The sequence below is a fragment of the Bos grunniens genome, chromosome 19 (genome assembly GCF_055505025.1).
Source record: "Bos grunniens cultivar Pamir isolate PY7600 chromosome 19, Bosgru_T2T1.0, whole genome shotgun sequence".
NCBI lineage: Eukaryota > Metazoa > Chordata > Mammalia > Artiodactyla > Bovidae > Bos > Bos grunniens.
In genome coordinates this window covers 13,528,510-13,547,036 of record NC_141183.1, presented here as the reverse complement: position 1 = coordinate 13,547,036, position 18,527 = coordinate 13,528,510, and the positions used below count along the sequence as shown (strand labels likewise).

The 18,527-nt window shown below is 50.7% G+C and overlaps 1 protein-coding gene across 4 annotated transcripts in view; it reads right to left on the bottom strand.

Annotated features, from left to right (window-relative positions):
- Positions 1-18,527, bottom strand: part of TBCD (tubulin folding cofactor D) — a 148,834-nt gene that overhangs the window by 97,816 nt on the left and 32,491 nt on the right. For all 4 annotated transcript variants that reach the window (XM_086356808.1, XM_086356807.1, XM_086356809.1 and 1 more), the window contains 6 exons: positions 13,506-13,551; positions 11,945-12,077; positions 8,135-8,271; positions 7,455-7,515; positions 6,320-6,394; positions 5,969-6,063 (listed from right to left, as the gene is read on the bottom strand). In XM_086356808.1, coding sequence (XP_086212934.1) covers positions 5,969-6,063; positions 6,320-6,394; positions 7,455-7,515; positions 8,135-8,271; positions 11,945-12,077; positions 13,506-13,551 — 547 coding nt within the window. The remainder of the gene's footprint in view (positions 1-5,968; positions 6,064-6,319; positions 6,395-7,454; positions 7,516-8,134; positions 8,272-11,944; positions 12,078-13,505; positions 13,552-18,527) is intronic.

Here is an 18,527-nt window from a genome sequence, read left to right as displayed (position 1 = left end):
TTCATGGGGTCTCAAAGAGTCAGACGCAGCTTAGCGACTGAATACCACCAACCCACAACAGGGATGTACAGCTGGTCTTGATTCTTTTAAGGTAAATAGGAAGCTGCTGATAAAAATCGTTATAAATCATCAAGGATGGCCTGTGAGTCCCTGCCCCACACCACCAATCCAACACGTGTGCTGTTGTGACCTGAAACCAACGCACACACGCACAGCCTTCCCCGGCAAGCCTGGGCTCTTGTGTTTCTGTATACCAATATGCTTACAAAGACCAAAAACAGGGGACCCCTGCTTTCCAGCAAGTCCGCACCCTGCAGGAAGCAGAGCGTCAGAAGCTGTTCTAGGCTTGGGGCCCAAAGCCTCGGGCCCTGGAGATAAGCTCTCACCTCGTGCTTTACAGGCAAGAACATAAAACTTCCATTTTGGGGGCCCAAAGATTCTAAGCTCACCCAAGAATGTCCACCACCATCTTAAATGACAACAAGAAGAAACAGAGACAGTTAATGACTGTTTAGAGCCCTGCAAACACACAAGCCAGGGAGCCCCAGCGCTGCCTGCAGATTTTCACGGGGGAGCCACATGTGCCTGCAGCCCCATGAAATTAACCCGCCTAAGGGAATTCCTCCAAAACGTCATCTGCACACGTACAGCCACAGAAACCATGCAGGCTCTCTGCAACTACCTTTACAAGCACAGTGGGTTCTTAGATCCTAGCAACAACAGCAAAAAAAAACTCCGTCTTGCTGATTTATCAATGACAGTACCTTTTTTCATTCACATATAACCCAACTCCAGAGCTGTCTCTAACCTTCCTGTATAAAAAGCAGTAAATCCTCAAAAATTTTAGTACAGAATTACCATGTGCACCAGCAATTTCACTCCTAGACATACACCTAAAAGAAATGAAAACCGGGACTCCAACAGATGCAGGCACCCAGTGTTCACGGCAGCATTATTCAGAATGGTAAAAAGACAGAAATAACCCAAATGTCTACTGACAGACGAACACATAAATAACAGGTCGTCCACACACAGAGGGCTATCACTCAGCCATAGAGAGGAATGAGACTTGGGCATGAGCTACAAAACGAACTTAACCCGGGAATCCTAGATGAAGCAAGTAGGACACAAAGGACAGCCCTGCACAACCCCACTTACTGAGGCCCCAAGGCAGTGAGCTCACAGAGGCAGACAGATGTGTGGGTGTCAGAGGCCGAGGGGAGGGGAGGTAGGGGGGGGTTAAGGCTTTAAGGGGACATGGTTTCTGTTTGGGAACATAAAAAAATCTGGAAATAGATGGTGATGATAATGGTTATACAACACCGTAAATGTAGTTAATGCCACTGAACTGTACACTTAAAAATAGTTAATATGGCAAGTTTTATGTCACATATGGTTGGATGGCATCACCGACTCAATGGAGATGAGTTTGGGTAAACTCTGGGAGTTGGTGATGGACAGGGAGGCCTGGTGTGCTGCAGTCCATGGGGTCGCAAAGAGTCAGACGCAACTGAGCTAATAACTGAACTGATGTCATATATATTCTAAAATGTTTTTTGAAAATAGATAATGTAACAAACCAAAGCCACTGAATCAGACACTTATAATAGGTAAACTGTATGTTTGGTGAACTACACATCCTGGTAAAGCTGAAAATAACTTCTAAAAAGGATCCTTGTATTCACATTGAAGAAACAAAAGTACTGACAACCTGCTTTCTACCAGTCTTACCAGCAGCCCACAGCCATCTACCTCTGCTGCTGCTGCTGCTAAGTTGCTTCAGTTGTGTCCAACTCTGTGCGACCCCATAGATGGCAGCCCACCAGGCTCCACCGTCCCTGAGATTCTCCAGGCAAGAACACTGGAGTGGGTTGCCATGTCCTTCTCCAATGCATGAAAGTGAAAAGTGGAAATGAAGTCGCTCAGTCGTATCCAACTCTTAGCGACCCCGTGGACTGCAGCCCACCAGGCTTCTCCGTCCATGGGATTTTCCAGGCAAAACACTGGAGTGGGGTGCCACTGCCTTCTTTGCATCTACCTCTACCCCTGGTTTAATCTTCAACCAAAATGCCCCCACTCCCAAGACAGGGAGAGGAGTGAGTATGAAATGAAGTACGCACACACTTTCACTCAAGGAGAAAAACATTTTGATACAGAAAAACACAACCCCTACTCCACACACTAAGCCAGAGATGTCTTGGTATGGCCATCACTTTTCTTACAGGCTGGAATGTTCAAGATTGCACAAAGGTTAAAAATCAGCAAAGCGCATAGTCGTCAGGAGAACAAGAAAGTGCTAGGAGAGGTCAGGAGCAGTGGAGAAGGAAAGCCAGGCACACAGGCCCATGGAGAGGGAGCAGTAAGGAGACAAGAGAGGTCAGCACTCTGCACATGAAGGCTGTGGCCAGGGCAGGACTCACCCACAGGCACAGGCTGACCCTAGGCACCATGGCCACTCCACCAAGGAGGTAGGGCAGCAGCCATGCCTAGACCATCCCAGGAAGCCGAGAATGTATCTGAGGCTGACTTTGGCTTGAGGACCCCCACTTCCGTAGAAGCCCTTCCTGAGACCACACGGCCCACCAGGACTCCGCCACCCACACCCCAGCCTCGCAGCTCTTGGGGCTGGATGGTGGCTCTGCCAGCCTTCCCTACATTTCCTAATAAAATAACTTGCACACTTAATTCTGTCTTGGTGTCCACACATCTTCTCAGAAGACCCAGAGTAATACTGGAAAGCTATTCAGATGCTGGTTTTTGGATGATGTGACAGAATATGGCCATAGGGAGCTCCACGAATTGGTCCCTCTACCAAGGAAACCAGTAAGCTGGTAAAAACAGAATCTAGCTTTTCAGCACTCTGGAATCTAATAAAAAAACCTGCGTCAACCAACAGGGTGCTTAGTGAACAGAGAGGCTACTATATTTCAGCATCTAAGAAGCCTCTGTTAGGTCACTGGCGATACACTAAAACAACAGAAAAGAGACCTCAGTGACCAAACAACAAGGAATAAAGTCATTGCAAAAAAAAAAAAAGTCACGAATAAAGAGACAACTAAACAATCTTCAACAGCAAGAGCAGCAAACCTCTGACAAGGTGGAACTTGATTTCTAGAGTTACCACATCATATGTCAGAATGCCCAGTTTTCAATAAAAAAGTAACAAGGCATACAAAGAAAGAAAAAACTATGGTACAGTCACAGTGAAAAAAAAAAGAAACTGACAGAAACCACCTCTGAGGAAGGCCAGACAGCGTCTTACAAGACACAGACTCAATTAATTATCTCAAATATGCTCCAAGAGCTAAAGGAAACAAGAGAACAATGTCTGTACAAACATGGAGTGTCAATACAGAGACAGGCTGTAAAAGAGACCACAGAGAAATTCTAGAACTGAAAATATAGTCAATGAAATGAAAAATTCAGCTGAGGAAGGAGAACAAACTGCAGGTTTGAGCAGATAGAAGGAAGGATCAGAGAACCTGAAGACAGGGCAATTCAAACGGCCCAGTCTGAGGAGCAGGAGAAAGGGCTAAAGAAGAGTGAGTGGTGTAGGCCCATCACCTCTGGAGCCTGCTCCAGGATAAGACCGCAGTTGCCTGCACAACCCCTCCGAGGCAGGAGACGGCGCAGCTCCACAACCCACCAGCCACACGAAAGGTCGCGGAGAGGCGTGGCTCACCTGGAGGGCGCCACAGGCAGGAGGCGGCCAGAACCTAAGACCACAGGCCAACTCACCACATGTGACGTCTCACAGTTTTTTGGCCCCATCTTGACACTTTTCATCTACATTTGTCTACAACAATACACTTCATCCAGCACTCTACGTTCTCACTCTGGCTGCTTGCGGCTGGTGGAGGCTGCTGACGTCATGATATATGACAGACAAGACACTGTGCCAGCCGGCCTCAGGCACGAGAAGCCGTGAGGGCTCTGGTCTCCTTCAAGTTAAACTGAAATTGGCACCACAGAGGCAGACTTCCTCTTGACCTGTGACACCCTTGTGCACACACACACTCTCACACGTCTGTTTTCACAAATAAATGTGTAAGTCACTTAGGGTGGAACAAGAGTAAGTAAAAGTACAGCAGTACATCTCCGTGGCCTTGGGGTAGGCAACGACTTCTTAGATATGAAACCAGGGGCACAGGCAACAAAACAGAAAACTGGTAAGTCAATCAAAACTTACAGCTTCAGTGCATCAAACTCCATCAGCAAAGTGACAAGACAACCACAGAGGAGACAGAATATCCACAAATCATGTATCTGATAAAAGGCTTATATCCATCAAGAACTCATAACAGTAGAAAGACAAACAGCCCAATTTTTTAAATTAACAAAGTACTTGAACGTACATTTCTCCAATGAACATATCCAAATGGTCAAAAAGCACATGAAAAGATGCTCAACACAGTTGAGATGCAAATCAAAACCACAGTAAGACACCACTTTACACCCACTAGGATGGCTATTAAAAAAAAAAACAAAAAACAGAGAAACATCAGAGTTGGAGAGGATGGGGAAACTGGAACCCTCATACGCAGCTGGTAGGAATGTCAAGCGGTGGTGCATGGTACAACTGTCTTGGAAGAGTTTGCAGTTCCTCAAAAAGTTGAAGACAGATTTAGCATTGATCCAGCAATTCTACTCCTAGGTCTACATCTAGTGATTTGAGTATGAGAACTCAAATCACGTGGCCACACAAAACTTGTACACAAATGTTCAGGGCAGCATTATCCACAGTAGCCCAAGGTGAAAACCCAAACGTCCATCACCTATGAGAAGATTAATAAACGCGCAGCCATACCATGGAATATTATTCAGCCACAAAAAGGAATGAAGTACTACCACTATACGGTACAACGGGGCTGAAGGTTAAAAACATTACACTGAGTGAAAGAGGCCAATGCCAAGACCACCACTGGAGATCCCATTTACACGAAGTGTCCAGAAAAGGCAGTTACAGAGACAGAAAGAGATCAGTGATTGCCTGGGACTGGGGGTGCTGAGGGAAAATGGGGAATGACTTCTCCGGAGTATGGAGTTTCTCTGAGAAACAATGAAATTAGACTCAGATGATGGTGGTTGCACAACTCTGTAAATATACTAAAAACTACTGAACTCTTTAAATGGGTGAACTTCACAATATATTAACATAAATTGTATCTCAGTAAAGCTGCTACAAAAATAAGCTGAAAGAGCCCATAGAAATCAAGGGTCGAGCAGCTCTGCACGTGCCTCACAACACCGGGCGCACAGCCAGCGCCTGCAACAAGCCCACCGCTTGGCTGCTGACAGCACCTTCTCTGCACAGACGTCATCCCCAGGGCGCGTGCCATCTGTGGAGACACTCCAGCAAAGGCCCCTCTTCATCCCTCCCAGGTATCCAGCCCTTCCATCCACAGGCACCGGTGCTCCCAGGGACATCCCCACCCACCACAGACAAGCTTCTTGTGGCCTTGGTCCCAGGCTGCACCTCCATGTGGCCGGGTCCTAGAGCTAGGACACGCAGGCCTTGAAATCAGTGGTCCGTCTGCACCCGCCATGCTGTCCCCCTGCTCAGACCCACTGAGCAGCTTCCGCCCCATCCCCTCACTGGCATGAGTCTTGCTCCCAGGAACCATGATGTCACTGCAGGAGAAGAACCACGGCCACGCACACATTCTTAATGGGCGACAGCACCCCCACGAGGATGAAATTGGTTCTGGGGGACAAGACAATCCCAGACATCACAAGAGCTCACGACCCTCCAAATTGGGACCGACAGGATACTGAAACTGCACAGAAGGGAGAAGAGACACTGGGACTCAGAAAGGCCTACGTGAGAAAGAAGCCTGAGGACACAGGCCTAAAAGGCTCTCTCCTGCAACACTCACGATGCTCGCATCATGCCAGGGACTGGGCCGCGCCAGGACGGGGCTGGATGAAGCACCACAAGGTGCACACACAAACTGAGCTTCACACTCACCGTCTGAGAGCCGGGAAGGGAGCAGCAGGCCTCGTCTGCCCAGTTCCGCCAGCGCCAGACACCCGCCATGCCAGGCACTGTCCGTCTCCTGGAAACTGAAAATACAAGAGAGCCTGAGACCCCAGCACCGTGCCAGCTTGTCCCCCCCAGGACCCAGAGCACACGTCCACCCACTGGGCTGAAAGCATCATTAAAACTCTTAGTAAGTTTGTCAGCTAACGAGGTAAAGTACTCCAAACCAACTGGACAGCCATGTTCAGCCATGTTCAGATCTCCAGAGAAAGAGTCCAAGTCCTGGGTCAGCCTCACATGCCCCAGAAACACACCTCCCTCTGTGATGTCCCCACACACCTGAAACAGTCCAGCACCGACCCGGTCACGTCATCCGCCAGCTCTTTGGGCAGTCTTCCGGCCATCCTACCAATTCTGAAAAGGAAAAGCAGCGTCAGCATCTGTCAGCATCACCAGCCCGTCGAGAGCCCATGCTACACTAGGAACATCCCGAGAGACTGTCCTTCCCGCCAGAGAAGGGCCAAGTGGCTGAGTCTGTTCCACAAAGGCCAGCTGCCCCATCGGGGGCCCATCACACTGACACGAACACAGGACAGATATCTGGGGGACCCAGGCAAAGGGGGCCCACTGGGCACGTGTTTGTCTCGGACAGTCAAGGGTCCCAGCTCAGCCCCCAAGGTCTGCCCGGCAGGCTGTCCCACCCCCATGCTGGATGCCAACTGGGCTGGCTCCCCTAAGGTCACCTGCCTGGGTTGTGTCCCGGCCAGGAGCACCCCAGGAAGACCCACCCTCCCAGCCCATCACATTCCAAGCAGACAAGACTCTGGGCTTCAAAGTTACCCAAAAGCCTCCATGTGCGCCCCCTTTCCCTGCTGCTTGCTATGTGAATTAGTTGGCACAGAAACCCAGAACTCTCGGGGGAGGCCCACCAGCACTTCCATCAATTTTACTTTTCCCCGTAACCATTTCCTTTGTACTCTGTCCCCCATGTCCCTCTGGCCCACCTGGGTGGGCCTGGGCACCTCTGCTGGTTGTTCCCTCAGGCGCAGCAGAGGGGAGATGCCAGACTCTGGGATTAAGCGGGGCTGTGCAGCACCCCTTCCTACGTGAGGGGTGTACCCCTGGCCCTGGGAGCAGGAAGTGAGGGTCATGGCGATGAGGACATGGACGAGTAAGAAAAGGAACACCTGAAGGTTAACAAAAGGCAAATGTGGCTCACTCCAACCAAAAATGCAAGAAAATGAAGGAGCCACTGACCAATCTCAGCAATGTTCTTGAAAATTAGGACATAAAGCAATAAATATAAATTAGGAAAAAAAAAAATCAGTCTACCTTTTAAAACTCTCAGAGCTGTTCACAGCTATCAAAATCCACAAGAAGTTCTTCATGATTAAGAAGACCCAGCAGACCCGTGAGTACCTGGGAAGTAAGCTGCCAGCCCCCAGCCCACCCCTGGCCTGAATTGGGCACCTACCCTTTGGCCGCAGACCACCGCACGATCGTGTCCTTGTCCTTCAGCCCAACCAGCAGCTGCTCTGGAAGAACAAAGGAAGGCCAGTCTGTGAGCCGCATGGAAGCACTCGGAATTCAAGCTGAGCTCTCAGTTCCCAGCTTTAAGGTAACCCACCCTGCACGTCACTCCAAACAACACTATGAAGGGAATTACAGGAAGAACCTTAAGTCTAATCATAAGAAAAGGACATTTCCTCCTGTGTGTTTTCAAATCATCATTTAAGACCAACTTCTGCCATAGCTCCTAAAAAGTACATCCACCCATCCTCACAGGCACTGGGCAGAGAGCACCAGTGAGGGAGGCTGCCCAGAAAAAACAAGTGTCTGCTGGAGGCTGCAGAGAGCAGTTCTCCTGGGGACCGGGTCCTGGAAACGGTCAGCCACTAGGAGAGGCTGCTCAGAGGCCTCGTGAGCACGACGGGCCTTGCAGGCTGGTCAGTGGAGGCCCTGCTGGAGAGCAGAGGCAGGACGGAGCCTGTGGAGGTGTACACACAGGGGCACCCTGACCACAGCAATCTAGGGCCACATCAGAGGGCAAGGGGGACTGCGGGTGCAGGAACCCCCAGCCTCTCCTCCCGCCCTGCAAAGACCGGAGGTCGAACTGGGTGCCCTGTAGGTGGAGATGAGGCGGCCCGCACTCACCGATCACACTCTCCACCTCCTCGGGGATGTCATCCTGTCCATCGCTGTCGGGGGTCTCAGCCTGTGTCACGGGCTCTCTGGGATTCTGAATGGAATGCTGTAAGCTCTCGGCCAAGGAGCGGCAGCCCCGCTGGTACCTGCAAGGAGCAAACAAACCTCAGACCCACTGGGACACCCTGGAGCTAGAAACTCCCGACTGATTCAGCAATTTATGAATAGCATCACTGTGAAAATTCCATGTGCTTTCCAGGGACAGGATGGACAGGAAGGAAACTGAGCAATAACGGTTGCCAGCATGGACTGTCAAAGAAAGATGACCACCTCATCTGAGCTTCAGAACACAGATTCACCCTCTAGAGGACTTAGAAACCCTCACGCGTTAGAAAGCTTTCTTAGCAGAAAGGCAGATGATAAAGCGTGACAATAAGAAAGCCTGTGACTGAGATGGCAGGAAAGGCATGTTCGAACCCACTGGCCTTGGCCCTATCTCCATAGGCTCCGCCTCCAGGTCCCAGCTGAGTGCAGTCCCACCCCCGCCCCTGGGCCAGGCCCTGCCTTCCGCACCCCAGGGGCCACAGCTGGTCCTCTCCAGCTCCCAGAGCCCACCTCCTGAATGGCTCTCACTACTTCCTGCCCACCACACCCCCCTCCTCCACCTACTGAGGTCACCAGCATTATCTCCCACGGCGCCCTGAAGGGTCCCACAGCACAGGCCAGCTCAGCTGTCTGACTGCACAGTCCCTGAACTTCCGGTTGCCTCAGTTTCCCTGTCTGTAAAGTGAGGGCAGATGGGAGGATGCGCACAAAGCACAGACCAGGGCCTGTGCAGAGCGAGGCCCACAAACACCGCCTCCCTTCCTGGAAGCCGGCAGGCACGCTTGGGCCTGACTCTGGGGCAGCTCCATCTCAGGACAGGGCCTGGGGCACAAATGGTGACAGGCGGAGCTACAGCATGACCACCAGGGCCGTAGCCTAAGGCCAAGTCCGGCAAGAGATAACTGGGGCTTTGGAGATAGAGGCAACCTGGACGCTGTTAGCTGTGGCCTTGAGGCCTCAGATTCCGTGGGGCAGTTCCCAGGATGGAAGGTCAACCAACCACCAATGGCCAGTGATGGAATCAGCCCTGACTATGCAATGAGGCTTCCAGTAAAACCCACGGAAGCCCCATGCCCTCTCCCTGAGCCCTGCCCTGCCCTGCCCTGCCCTCGGCATCTCTTCCACTTGACTATTCCTGAGCCTTTTGCAACAAACCAATCATCTCGTAAATAAAATATTTCTGAGTTCTGTGAGCCACTCTAGCAAATTATCAAACCCAACAAGGGGGTAGTGGGAACCGCCAACCTGTAGCCCAGCTGTCAGGAGCGCAGGTGACAACTGGGACTTGGAACCAGGAGGGGAGGGGTTGAGGGGGGAAGAGACAGTCTTGGGGACTGAGCCCTTAATCTGTGGGATCTGGTGCTGTCTCCACGGAGACAGATTCAGAACTGAGTCCACACTGCAGGTCACCCAGAGGGTGTCCGACAACTGCCTGGTCTGGGGAAAACAACGCAAAAGAATCAGAGCAGCAACAGGTAACTGAATCAGGGAGAAGGTCACCAAGCGCCACAGGACTGTGGTCATAAAGCACCCAACAAGCATCAGGCACGTGGTGACGACTGTTGACTCTGCCGCTGTTCTCCTCCAGTGAGGACATGCTCACCACCTCACAGGCAAAGTCCTCATCACTGTCCAGCAACCAGGGACCAGACAGGCTGCCACCGGACTCTCCCTCCCGCCTTAACCACAGATCCAGACAAAGTGCATAAACCAACTGCTGGCAGGCACAAGACACCCACGGCAAGGCTCCAAGCCCTCACAGCAGAGAAGCCCTCGGGCGCACCCACTGTCCCCTCTGCTTCCTCCCAGAGGAACTTTCTAAACCACAGCACAGGAAAGTAGAGCCCAAGCAGAGAGCCACTGTCCTGACGGGCAGAAAAAAAAATCGTGACGAGATGGCTACTAAGTGGGGACAGACACTAGAGGAAGCGGACCTGAGAAAGCACCCCAAATTCTGCATAAGTCTCCTGAATCCTCAGGCAACTGTGAGGCGCATTAAGATCCAGACGCGCCATCAGAGAGCAGGTAAGAGGCCAAGAGCCAGAGTCCAGAGGTACCCATGTCACACCGGGCAGTCACTGAAGTGTGGGTCCAGCAGGAGGGACCGACAGGCCACACGTAAGACACAGCAGCTGCTGCGGGAGCGAGGGCTGCATCCCAGTGGGAGGAACGGACCAGGCCCGGGCAGACAGCAAGATAGCAAGAGGGGCAGTGCAGCCAGTTACCCGCCTGCCAGATAGACGCACTCCTAAGGGGACGATAACCAAAAAGGAAATGAATCTACAAGAGAACGTGAAAGTGCATCAGAGGGGATAAAATGAAAAAAAAGACGGAAGAGACAGAAAGCAAACAACAGGCCGGAAGACTGAAGCCACCACGTTTAACGATCACACTCAGTGTCCAGGGAGGTACAGCCTGAACAACGTTAACTGTGATGCTGAATTACTCTCCTTCCCGAGTAAACGCTTAGAGTACTTGTGGTGGTTCACTTGAATGTGTCAAGCTGTCCGGGTCACAGGGCCCAGATATTTGTTCAAACATTATTCTGGGTGCACCTCTGTGGGTGACTCTAGGTGAGATAACATTTACCTTGTGGGCTGAGTAGAGCAGCTTGCTCTCCCCAGTGTGGTGGGCCTTGCCCAGCCTGGTGAAGGCCTGGGGACCACAGACTGGATCACTCTCCCCTCAATGAGGGATTCTTCCTGCCTTCAGACTCAGACTGAAACATCAGCTCCTCCTGAGTCTCTAAGCCTACCAGATCTGGACACTCACAACCAGGAACCAATTCCTTGTGTCTCTTAACACACATACACACACACCCACTCCCACACTGGTTCTGTTTCTCAGGGGAACGCTAACATAGTACAGACTGTTAACCTTTTACAGCGTCTGGAAAGCAGACACTAACATTAGTCTCATAAAGTTTACAGAACATCCTTACAGTATGCAGAATACTCAAAAGGTATTTCAGTAAAACATCACTAATATATAATACACTTCTCTGCAATTCCCTATAACTGAAAACATAATCAATGATTCCTCATAATCAAATAATTCCTCCCAAAACATACATATTAATACTTGAAATAAAACTGAAGACTGGGTGGGAGTGGGGTTCAGGATGGGGAACCGATGTACACCCATGGCTGACTCATGACAACGTATGGCAAAAACCACTCCAATACTGTAAAGTAATTAGCCTCCAATTAAAATATATTAATTAATTTTTTAAAAAAATACTGAAGACTGTTAAAAATGTAGTACCCCAGCACAATAGAACAGGCTGTTTCCATGGGAGCCACTAGGACCATTAAGACATCTTTTCCATCCTCAGACAGAGACAGCTCTCTCTGAGTAAACCCTGAGGAGTGAGCCTGAAACCCAGACTGAAATGACCAGAATAGAGCTTCCCCTGTGGTGTGACCCATCAGTGATGCTGCCCTACACTAGAATAGGCACTTTCAGAACAAGAGACAAGCTTTCCCTCTCATCAGCCCCACTTCAAAATTCTACCTGGAAGATGTGAAGTCAGAAAATAATCCAAAGAAAAAAGCTGTTCCTTTCAAAATCAGAAACACTCTTGAGACTGGGGGCGGGGGAATGAAAGCAGGAGGACACATCAATTAGCCCACTGGGCCCAGATGCCTGAAACCCCGGGCCCCACACCAGCCTCCAGATACCCCAGGCTGCATGGTCACTGCTCAGTCTACCAACCTCCATTTGGCCACCTGGGGCTTCAGGAAGGTCAGGCCCAGCCGCTGCACGAGCTTCACCCCAAGCTTCCGGAGCAAGGTCTGGTTGCTGTCGGGGAGCCTGCAGCTGTCCAGGCACTGGAGAACGGTGGCAGCTGCGAACACAGAACATCCTGCTCAGTTTGCTGGAAAGGTTTGTGTGATCTCCCAAACCCACCAACCCCACCTGACATGCTCAACATCAAAACCAGACACTTCCCGGGCCCCTCCTCCAAGTCAGCGTGAAGGCCCACATCAACGCTGCGCCCCTTGAGCTCTGCTTCATTAAGACCTCGTCACCTCATGTCACTTAAGCACACTGGAGTCGGACCTGCTCCACCAGGCATTCAGAGGTGGGACGCAGAGGAGCCCAGGGAGCGAGGAGCACCTTGAGCAGAGAGGCTGGGTGAGCGCATGGCGCTGGAGCACACGCTAAGGGCCACGAGGACCATGCAGACAGACTTGGGTGTGAGGCTCTAAGAACAGGGAGGGATCTCCACAACCAGGGGAGCGGTGTGATCGGGTCCCCCTGCCACTAAGGCTGTTCAGGGCAATAAGGAGAGCGTCAGAGAAGGCGGAGGCGAGGAGAGCACACGAGACCATGTTTCGCGTTAAGACAAGAGCAGGGCAGTTTTCAAGCCAAGTTGTGATGGCATCTGGGTAACTCCCCAAAAGACCCAAACGTCATACAGTGACCAGCCTGGGTACAACTGATGGTAACTCAAGACAGACTCGGGGTCTGCATGTGCAAGTCTGTTGAGGACAAACGTGTGATGATGCTGAGTGTCGACTGCTCACGTTCTCAGGTGTGACCATGACATCAAGATGATGTTTCTTAAAAGAGTGAACAGATGCCAGTGGGATGACAGGGTGTCTCGGGCAGGGGGGACGGTGTGTGAGGGGGCGCATGGATGAAACAGGATGCCCATGCATCAAAAACCTGACGCTTGTGATAGAAACACGAGAGTCCACTATACCAGTGTCTCTTCCGTTGTGTATATGAAATGTCCCATGATGAAATGTCAAGATATAAACAGACTCTACTACCCAAATCTGATCCATGCATCTTCTAAGGCACAGACTAAGAAATTTCTCATTTCAGGTAGTAAGCCTTCCTGCAGCAAGAATGACTATATAGGTTTTCTTAAGTTGAAGTTTAATCTAAAATTAAGAGAATGCGACGAAAAGGGCAAATGATGTAGCCATGGTGCCAGCAAGAATGCAGCTGGGCTCCCAAGAAGCGAGCTGAAGACCTCAGGGCTAGGTCTACATTCCAAGTCCCCAGGATAGAGACCTGTCAGTCAGGAACCCAGACCTCCTCCCGTACAAGGCCTGAGGCCAAAGAGTTAGATTATTCACGCATACACACTCTCTCTTACACACACACACATACACACACAGAAGACAAAAAAAATTTGTGACAACAAAAAAATACAGCAAGTCACAAATTTTTGTGCCTATGAATAATCTTAGTGAGACACATTTGATCAGAATTTGGGCAAACTCATGTCACAAACACATCCTCACTTACAAATAAATCTTACCGTAGGGTAAACAGTCTTCACGTTTTCCATGTTTAAATATTTGTGCCTAAAAAAAAACAAACAAAAAAAAACTATTAAAATATTACAAAAACCTTTACAAATTTAAAACATAAATTATCAAAACAACTCTTTGCAATCTTTCAAAATTTTTATCCTGAACACTCGCCATGAAGTAACAAGATTTGCTATACAGGAAAGAAATTACGAGACTGAAAATCTTCCGAGTGGGCAGCATAAACCAGGGACGCAGCCTGAGGCGGGCTCACTGACGCACGCCCGTGTTGGAGTAAGCGCGCCGGCCTGTACGGAGAGGAAAGAACGGCACCAGGTTTCCAGGACCGGCGTGTAACTGAAGGTACCAAAGGATAAGAACCACAGGTTGAATTATCCCACACAAAGGTAAGGCTCCCACAAACTCATCCGCAATCCGAGTCAACAAAGGAGAAAGGGCCCCTCCTGCACCGCACACACGTGGGGCCAGCAGGCCGTCAAAACATCAAACCCTGAAGTCCTCAACCTGAAATTTTACCCTCTGCTTTCAAGTCTGCAAAGTCAGTGTTAGTCACTCAGTCGTGTCCTACTCTCTGCGGCCCCACGGACTGTAGCCCGCCAAGCTCCTCTGTCCATGGAATTCTCCAGGCAAGAACATTGGAATGGGTTGCCATTTCCCTTCTCCAGGGGATCATCCCAAGCCAGGGATCAAACCCAGGTCTCCTGCATTGCAGACGGATTCTTTACCGTCTCAGCCACCAGGGAAGCAAGTCTGCAAGACTTGTGGTAATTCACACAGGTACCCAAGCCCTTAAACGAAGAGCTCTAAAGCTGAGCACCTTTAAGAAAACAGCTAAGGAACTTGTCCTCCTTCAGGAATAGCATTTAACTGGCACAGAAGACCACTGCTTAGACCATCTGAAGGTACATGGGCCTGACTTCCCTGGACCCTGTCCCCCAACACCAGGTCCTGCCAGCCAATGAGCTACACTGAGTTGAGATGAAGAGGGTGAACACCATCCCAGACACTTAGTCAGTGGCGTTTCATGTGGAGACTAACCACCCGGGAGCCCTGGACGCGCCAAGGCAGGCACACAGAACAGGCCACAGGGGCTCAGACCCACAGGCCCAAGACATCCCAGTACTCAAAGCACCAAGCAACCTCCCAGCCAGCAGCCCACAGCTCCACCACCATGTCCCAGCACGTGGGACAACACCCTGGCCGCGCCAGCCCTGCTCTGCACCTCTGCTGCGAAGCCCCTCGGCAGAAGTCACGCTCTGCTCTGCACTTTCTGCCCTTCTCTCCCCATCAATGCAACCCCAAAACCATGAGCCAGCCATCAGACTGGGACGTTCAGGGCACTTCGCTCCTCCATGACACACACTATAAATGGAGAAGGACCCCCGGACACCCACAGGTCACATCTGAAATATACCCATTTCAGGACTGGTAAACCACTCTCCAAACACCTGAAATCTCTGCCTTTACAATCTGGATTTATGACAAGGGGGAAAGTCACCCAGATCCCCGAGCTTCTTCCTGGTGAACTTTGGAAGCAGTCAGGGAGGTGGCTCCGTGGAAAGGAAGGAGGAAACCATCCGGCAGCCGGATGAGTCTCAACAGGATGGGAAGCCCCCAGGCGAGCCGCCCACGGCCCCGGGCATAGCACTCCTCACCCTGCTCCAGCAGCAGCGGCCACAAGAGCCACCCTCTCAGTGCTGGCCGTCAGCCTCCCGCCCAGACTGCCAGGACAGGCCCAGTGGACTGGCTCAGAAGGACAGAGGCCCAGGCTGGTGGCTGTGGAGCTGATCTGGGACCAGGAGTAAGGAGAGGGCAGGCCGCGCCTCACAGCCACTGCCAGCCCTCACCTGCCTCGCATCCCTCCAGCTCTACCCTGGCCTCCCCAGCGACCCAGACAGTTCAGACCCCAACAATAAAGCTTACAGGACACACCACTGTTAGATACCGCTAACTTTAAAAAACTAAACGTCAGGGTTCATAACAATAACCTGGCCATGGTGGTCTCAGCTCTGAAGTGCCTCATACAAACCAAGACAGAGTACCTGGCCAAGGATGCGGCCTCACTGAGGGTCCGGTTTCTCCTCCAAGCAGAGCAGGGCTGGGGGGAAGGGGTGCGGGGTGCTCAGGGCTGGCCCAGCCCAGGTCATGGCGCCAGCGCACCACAGTCACACACCACCTCCCCTCTGTCCTCGGAGCACAAGGCCATCCACACGGCCACTGCCGTTGCACACAAAGAACCGGAGCCTCTAGGATACAGCCGACAACACAACAAGCACAAAGTTATGAAACCACTCAGGTCTCAATTGACTTTCAAAGTGATAGCAATTATACACTTCAAAACACAAATAAATGTCTTGGTATAAGAATAACTGCCGACACAAATCTTGCCGAAATTTTCTAAACCCATGAAGCACACCCTAGCGCGCCAACAGCTCTAGGAAGTGACGTAGAAAATACCACCAGGAAGACTGATGGTCTCAACTTCTGAAGCACCAGAACCACTGACGGCTCTGAACCCTGCCCCCGCAAGCTCTGCGCTGAGCCCAGGTGGCAAGAGCAGAGACCCCGCCACACAGGGCGGCGTGGCGGGCAGACACAGCCAGGTTAGCAGGCACGAATGCGTGCTGGGCACCACTGAACTCAAAGTACCCATGCTCTGTTCTCTTCCAGGGGATCCTACCATCAGAAGTACTACCACGTGGGCATGAAAAAGGACAAATCTGAGCCAGTTCTAGTGAGGTAGATGAACCTGTTAAAGTGAAGGAATTCAGAAAAACAAATCTCCTGTATTAATGCATTTATGTGGAATCTAGAAAAATGGTACTGAAGAACCTATTTGCAGGGAAGGGATGAAGACAGACATATAGACAACAGACCAGTGGACACAGTGGGGGAAGGCGAGTGCAGGACAGAATGGGGAAAGTAGCATCAACATGCATATCTACATACATGAGAAGGGCACGGCAGCCCACTCCAGCGTTCTTGCCTGGAGAATCCCACGGACAGAGGAGCCTGGTGGGCTACAGTCCATAGGATCACAAAGAGTTGGACGTGACTGAAGCAATTTAGTAGGCATGCATGCTACATATACATGTGGAGATACACACACACACACACACACACACACATATATCAACATATATACTGATACATATAAAACAGATAGCTGGTGAGAACACAGGGATCCCAGTCTGGCACTCTGTGATGACCTAGACAGGTTGGATGGAGAGAGGGGAGGGAGGTGATATATGTATTAATTATGGCTAATTTGCATTGCGCTAGGCAAAGAATCCAGTTCGATTCCTGGGTCAGGAAAATCCGCTGGAGAAGGGATAGGCTACCCACTCCAGTATTCTTGGGCTTTAGTTGTGGCTCAGCTGGTAAAGAATCCGCCTGCATACCGGGAGACCTGGGTTCGATCCCTGAGTTGGGAAGAGTTGGGAAGAGCCCCTGGATTCGGGAAAGGCTACCCACTCCAGTATTCTGGCCTGGAGAATTCCAGGACTGTATAGCTCATGGGGTTGCAAAGAGTCAGACATGACTGAGCAACTTTCACTTTCAGCAGAAATCAACACAATACTGAAAAGCAATTTTCCTCCAGTTAAAAAATAAGTTACAAAAAAAGAATTATTACTATGTGGGTAAAAACACTTTTGTTTTAAAAATTAGTCCTCAAAAACAGCGTGCTGATTATGTGGAACACCCACTGAAGTATTTAGAGGCAGTGGAGTGATTTAAAACAGTTCAACAACACAAGCGTGTGTGGTTGTGTATTTTAATATACACACACAGGTGCACACCAACACATAAAACACACATATATAAAGTCAGGAATTCAAGGACTTCACAAGAGTCCACAGAAACCAAAAGGATAACAAAGGAATTTTATAAACTTTATGACAACAAGTAAGACAACTCAAAGGAAAGCGACAAACTACGAGATTCCAAATTAGCAGAAATGACTTAAGAAACAGAAAATCTGAATGGACCTGGATCATGTAACAAAACAAACAAAAAAACTAATTAGTACTGCAGAATCTTTCCAGAAAGAAAACCCCAGGCCCACATGGCTTCATAACAAATTCTAGCAAACGTGTCATGTGTAACACGCGTGGAGAATCCTCAGCACATTAGGGGGTAGAGAACGAGGAGTCCCCTTTGAAAACTTCATTTTTATTCTATACTTGGTGACTAGATCAGCAGTTTAGGGGCTGTGTGTCTGTCCCGTAAGCTTCACTGTTGGGGTGTGAGCTGTCTGGGTCCTGTGCGAGGGCCTGGCCTGGCTTCCAGGGGAGGCCATGGTAGAGCTGGAGGGATGCGAGGCAGGTGAGGGACAGCAATGGGCTGTGCGGTGCGGCCTGCCCTCTCCTTACTCCTGGCCCCAGACCAGCTCCACGGCCGCCACCAGGCGGACTCTGTACACACGAAGGGAAGGGTCACAGGAGTTACGGATTCTCCTGTGAATGGACTCAGAAGGGCAAAAGGGGTGAACAGGAACAAGAATCACAGAGGGCCAGGGCTTTGGTTTTGTTGGTTGGTTTGCTTTTCCACAGGAAACGGGGCCGTCTTCACTGGCCTTCCCTCCCGAAAACACAGTCCAACCCAGCGTGCGCAGAGGATGGTGACCCTCAGCAAAGGGAGGAAGTGGCCCACAGAAACAGTCTGGTCTTTAGATGCTCAGGAGGAGCCATCAGCCAAGCCACTACATGGGGAGGGTACCCCACTTCTCATGGATGCGTAAGACACGGGCCAACTGAAGATCCCTGAGGCAATCACCCCACACAGAGACAAGGCCACAGAGCATGCACATCTGAGGCGGGATGACTGTTCCTGCTCTTCTAGAAACCAGCACACACAAGGTGCAAACAGACGCGTTTCTCAGTAATCGCTCTCAACCACCACACCTTCCAGTCACCACCCACCCAAGCCGGCTCTTCTGCCTGCTGTGCAACCAGCTTCCCTCCCCGGGGCATGTTCTCTAGCCGTAAATCACAGGCTGTCAGCTGCTG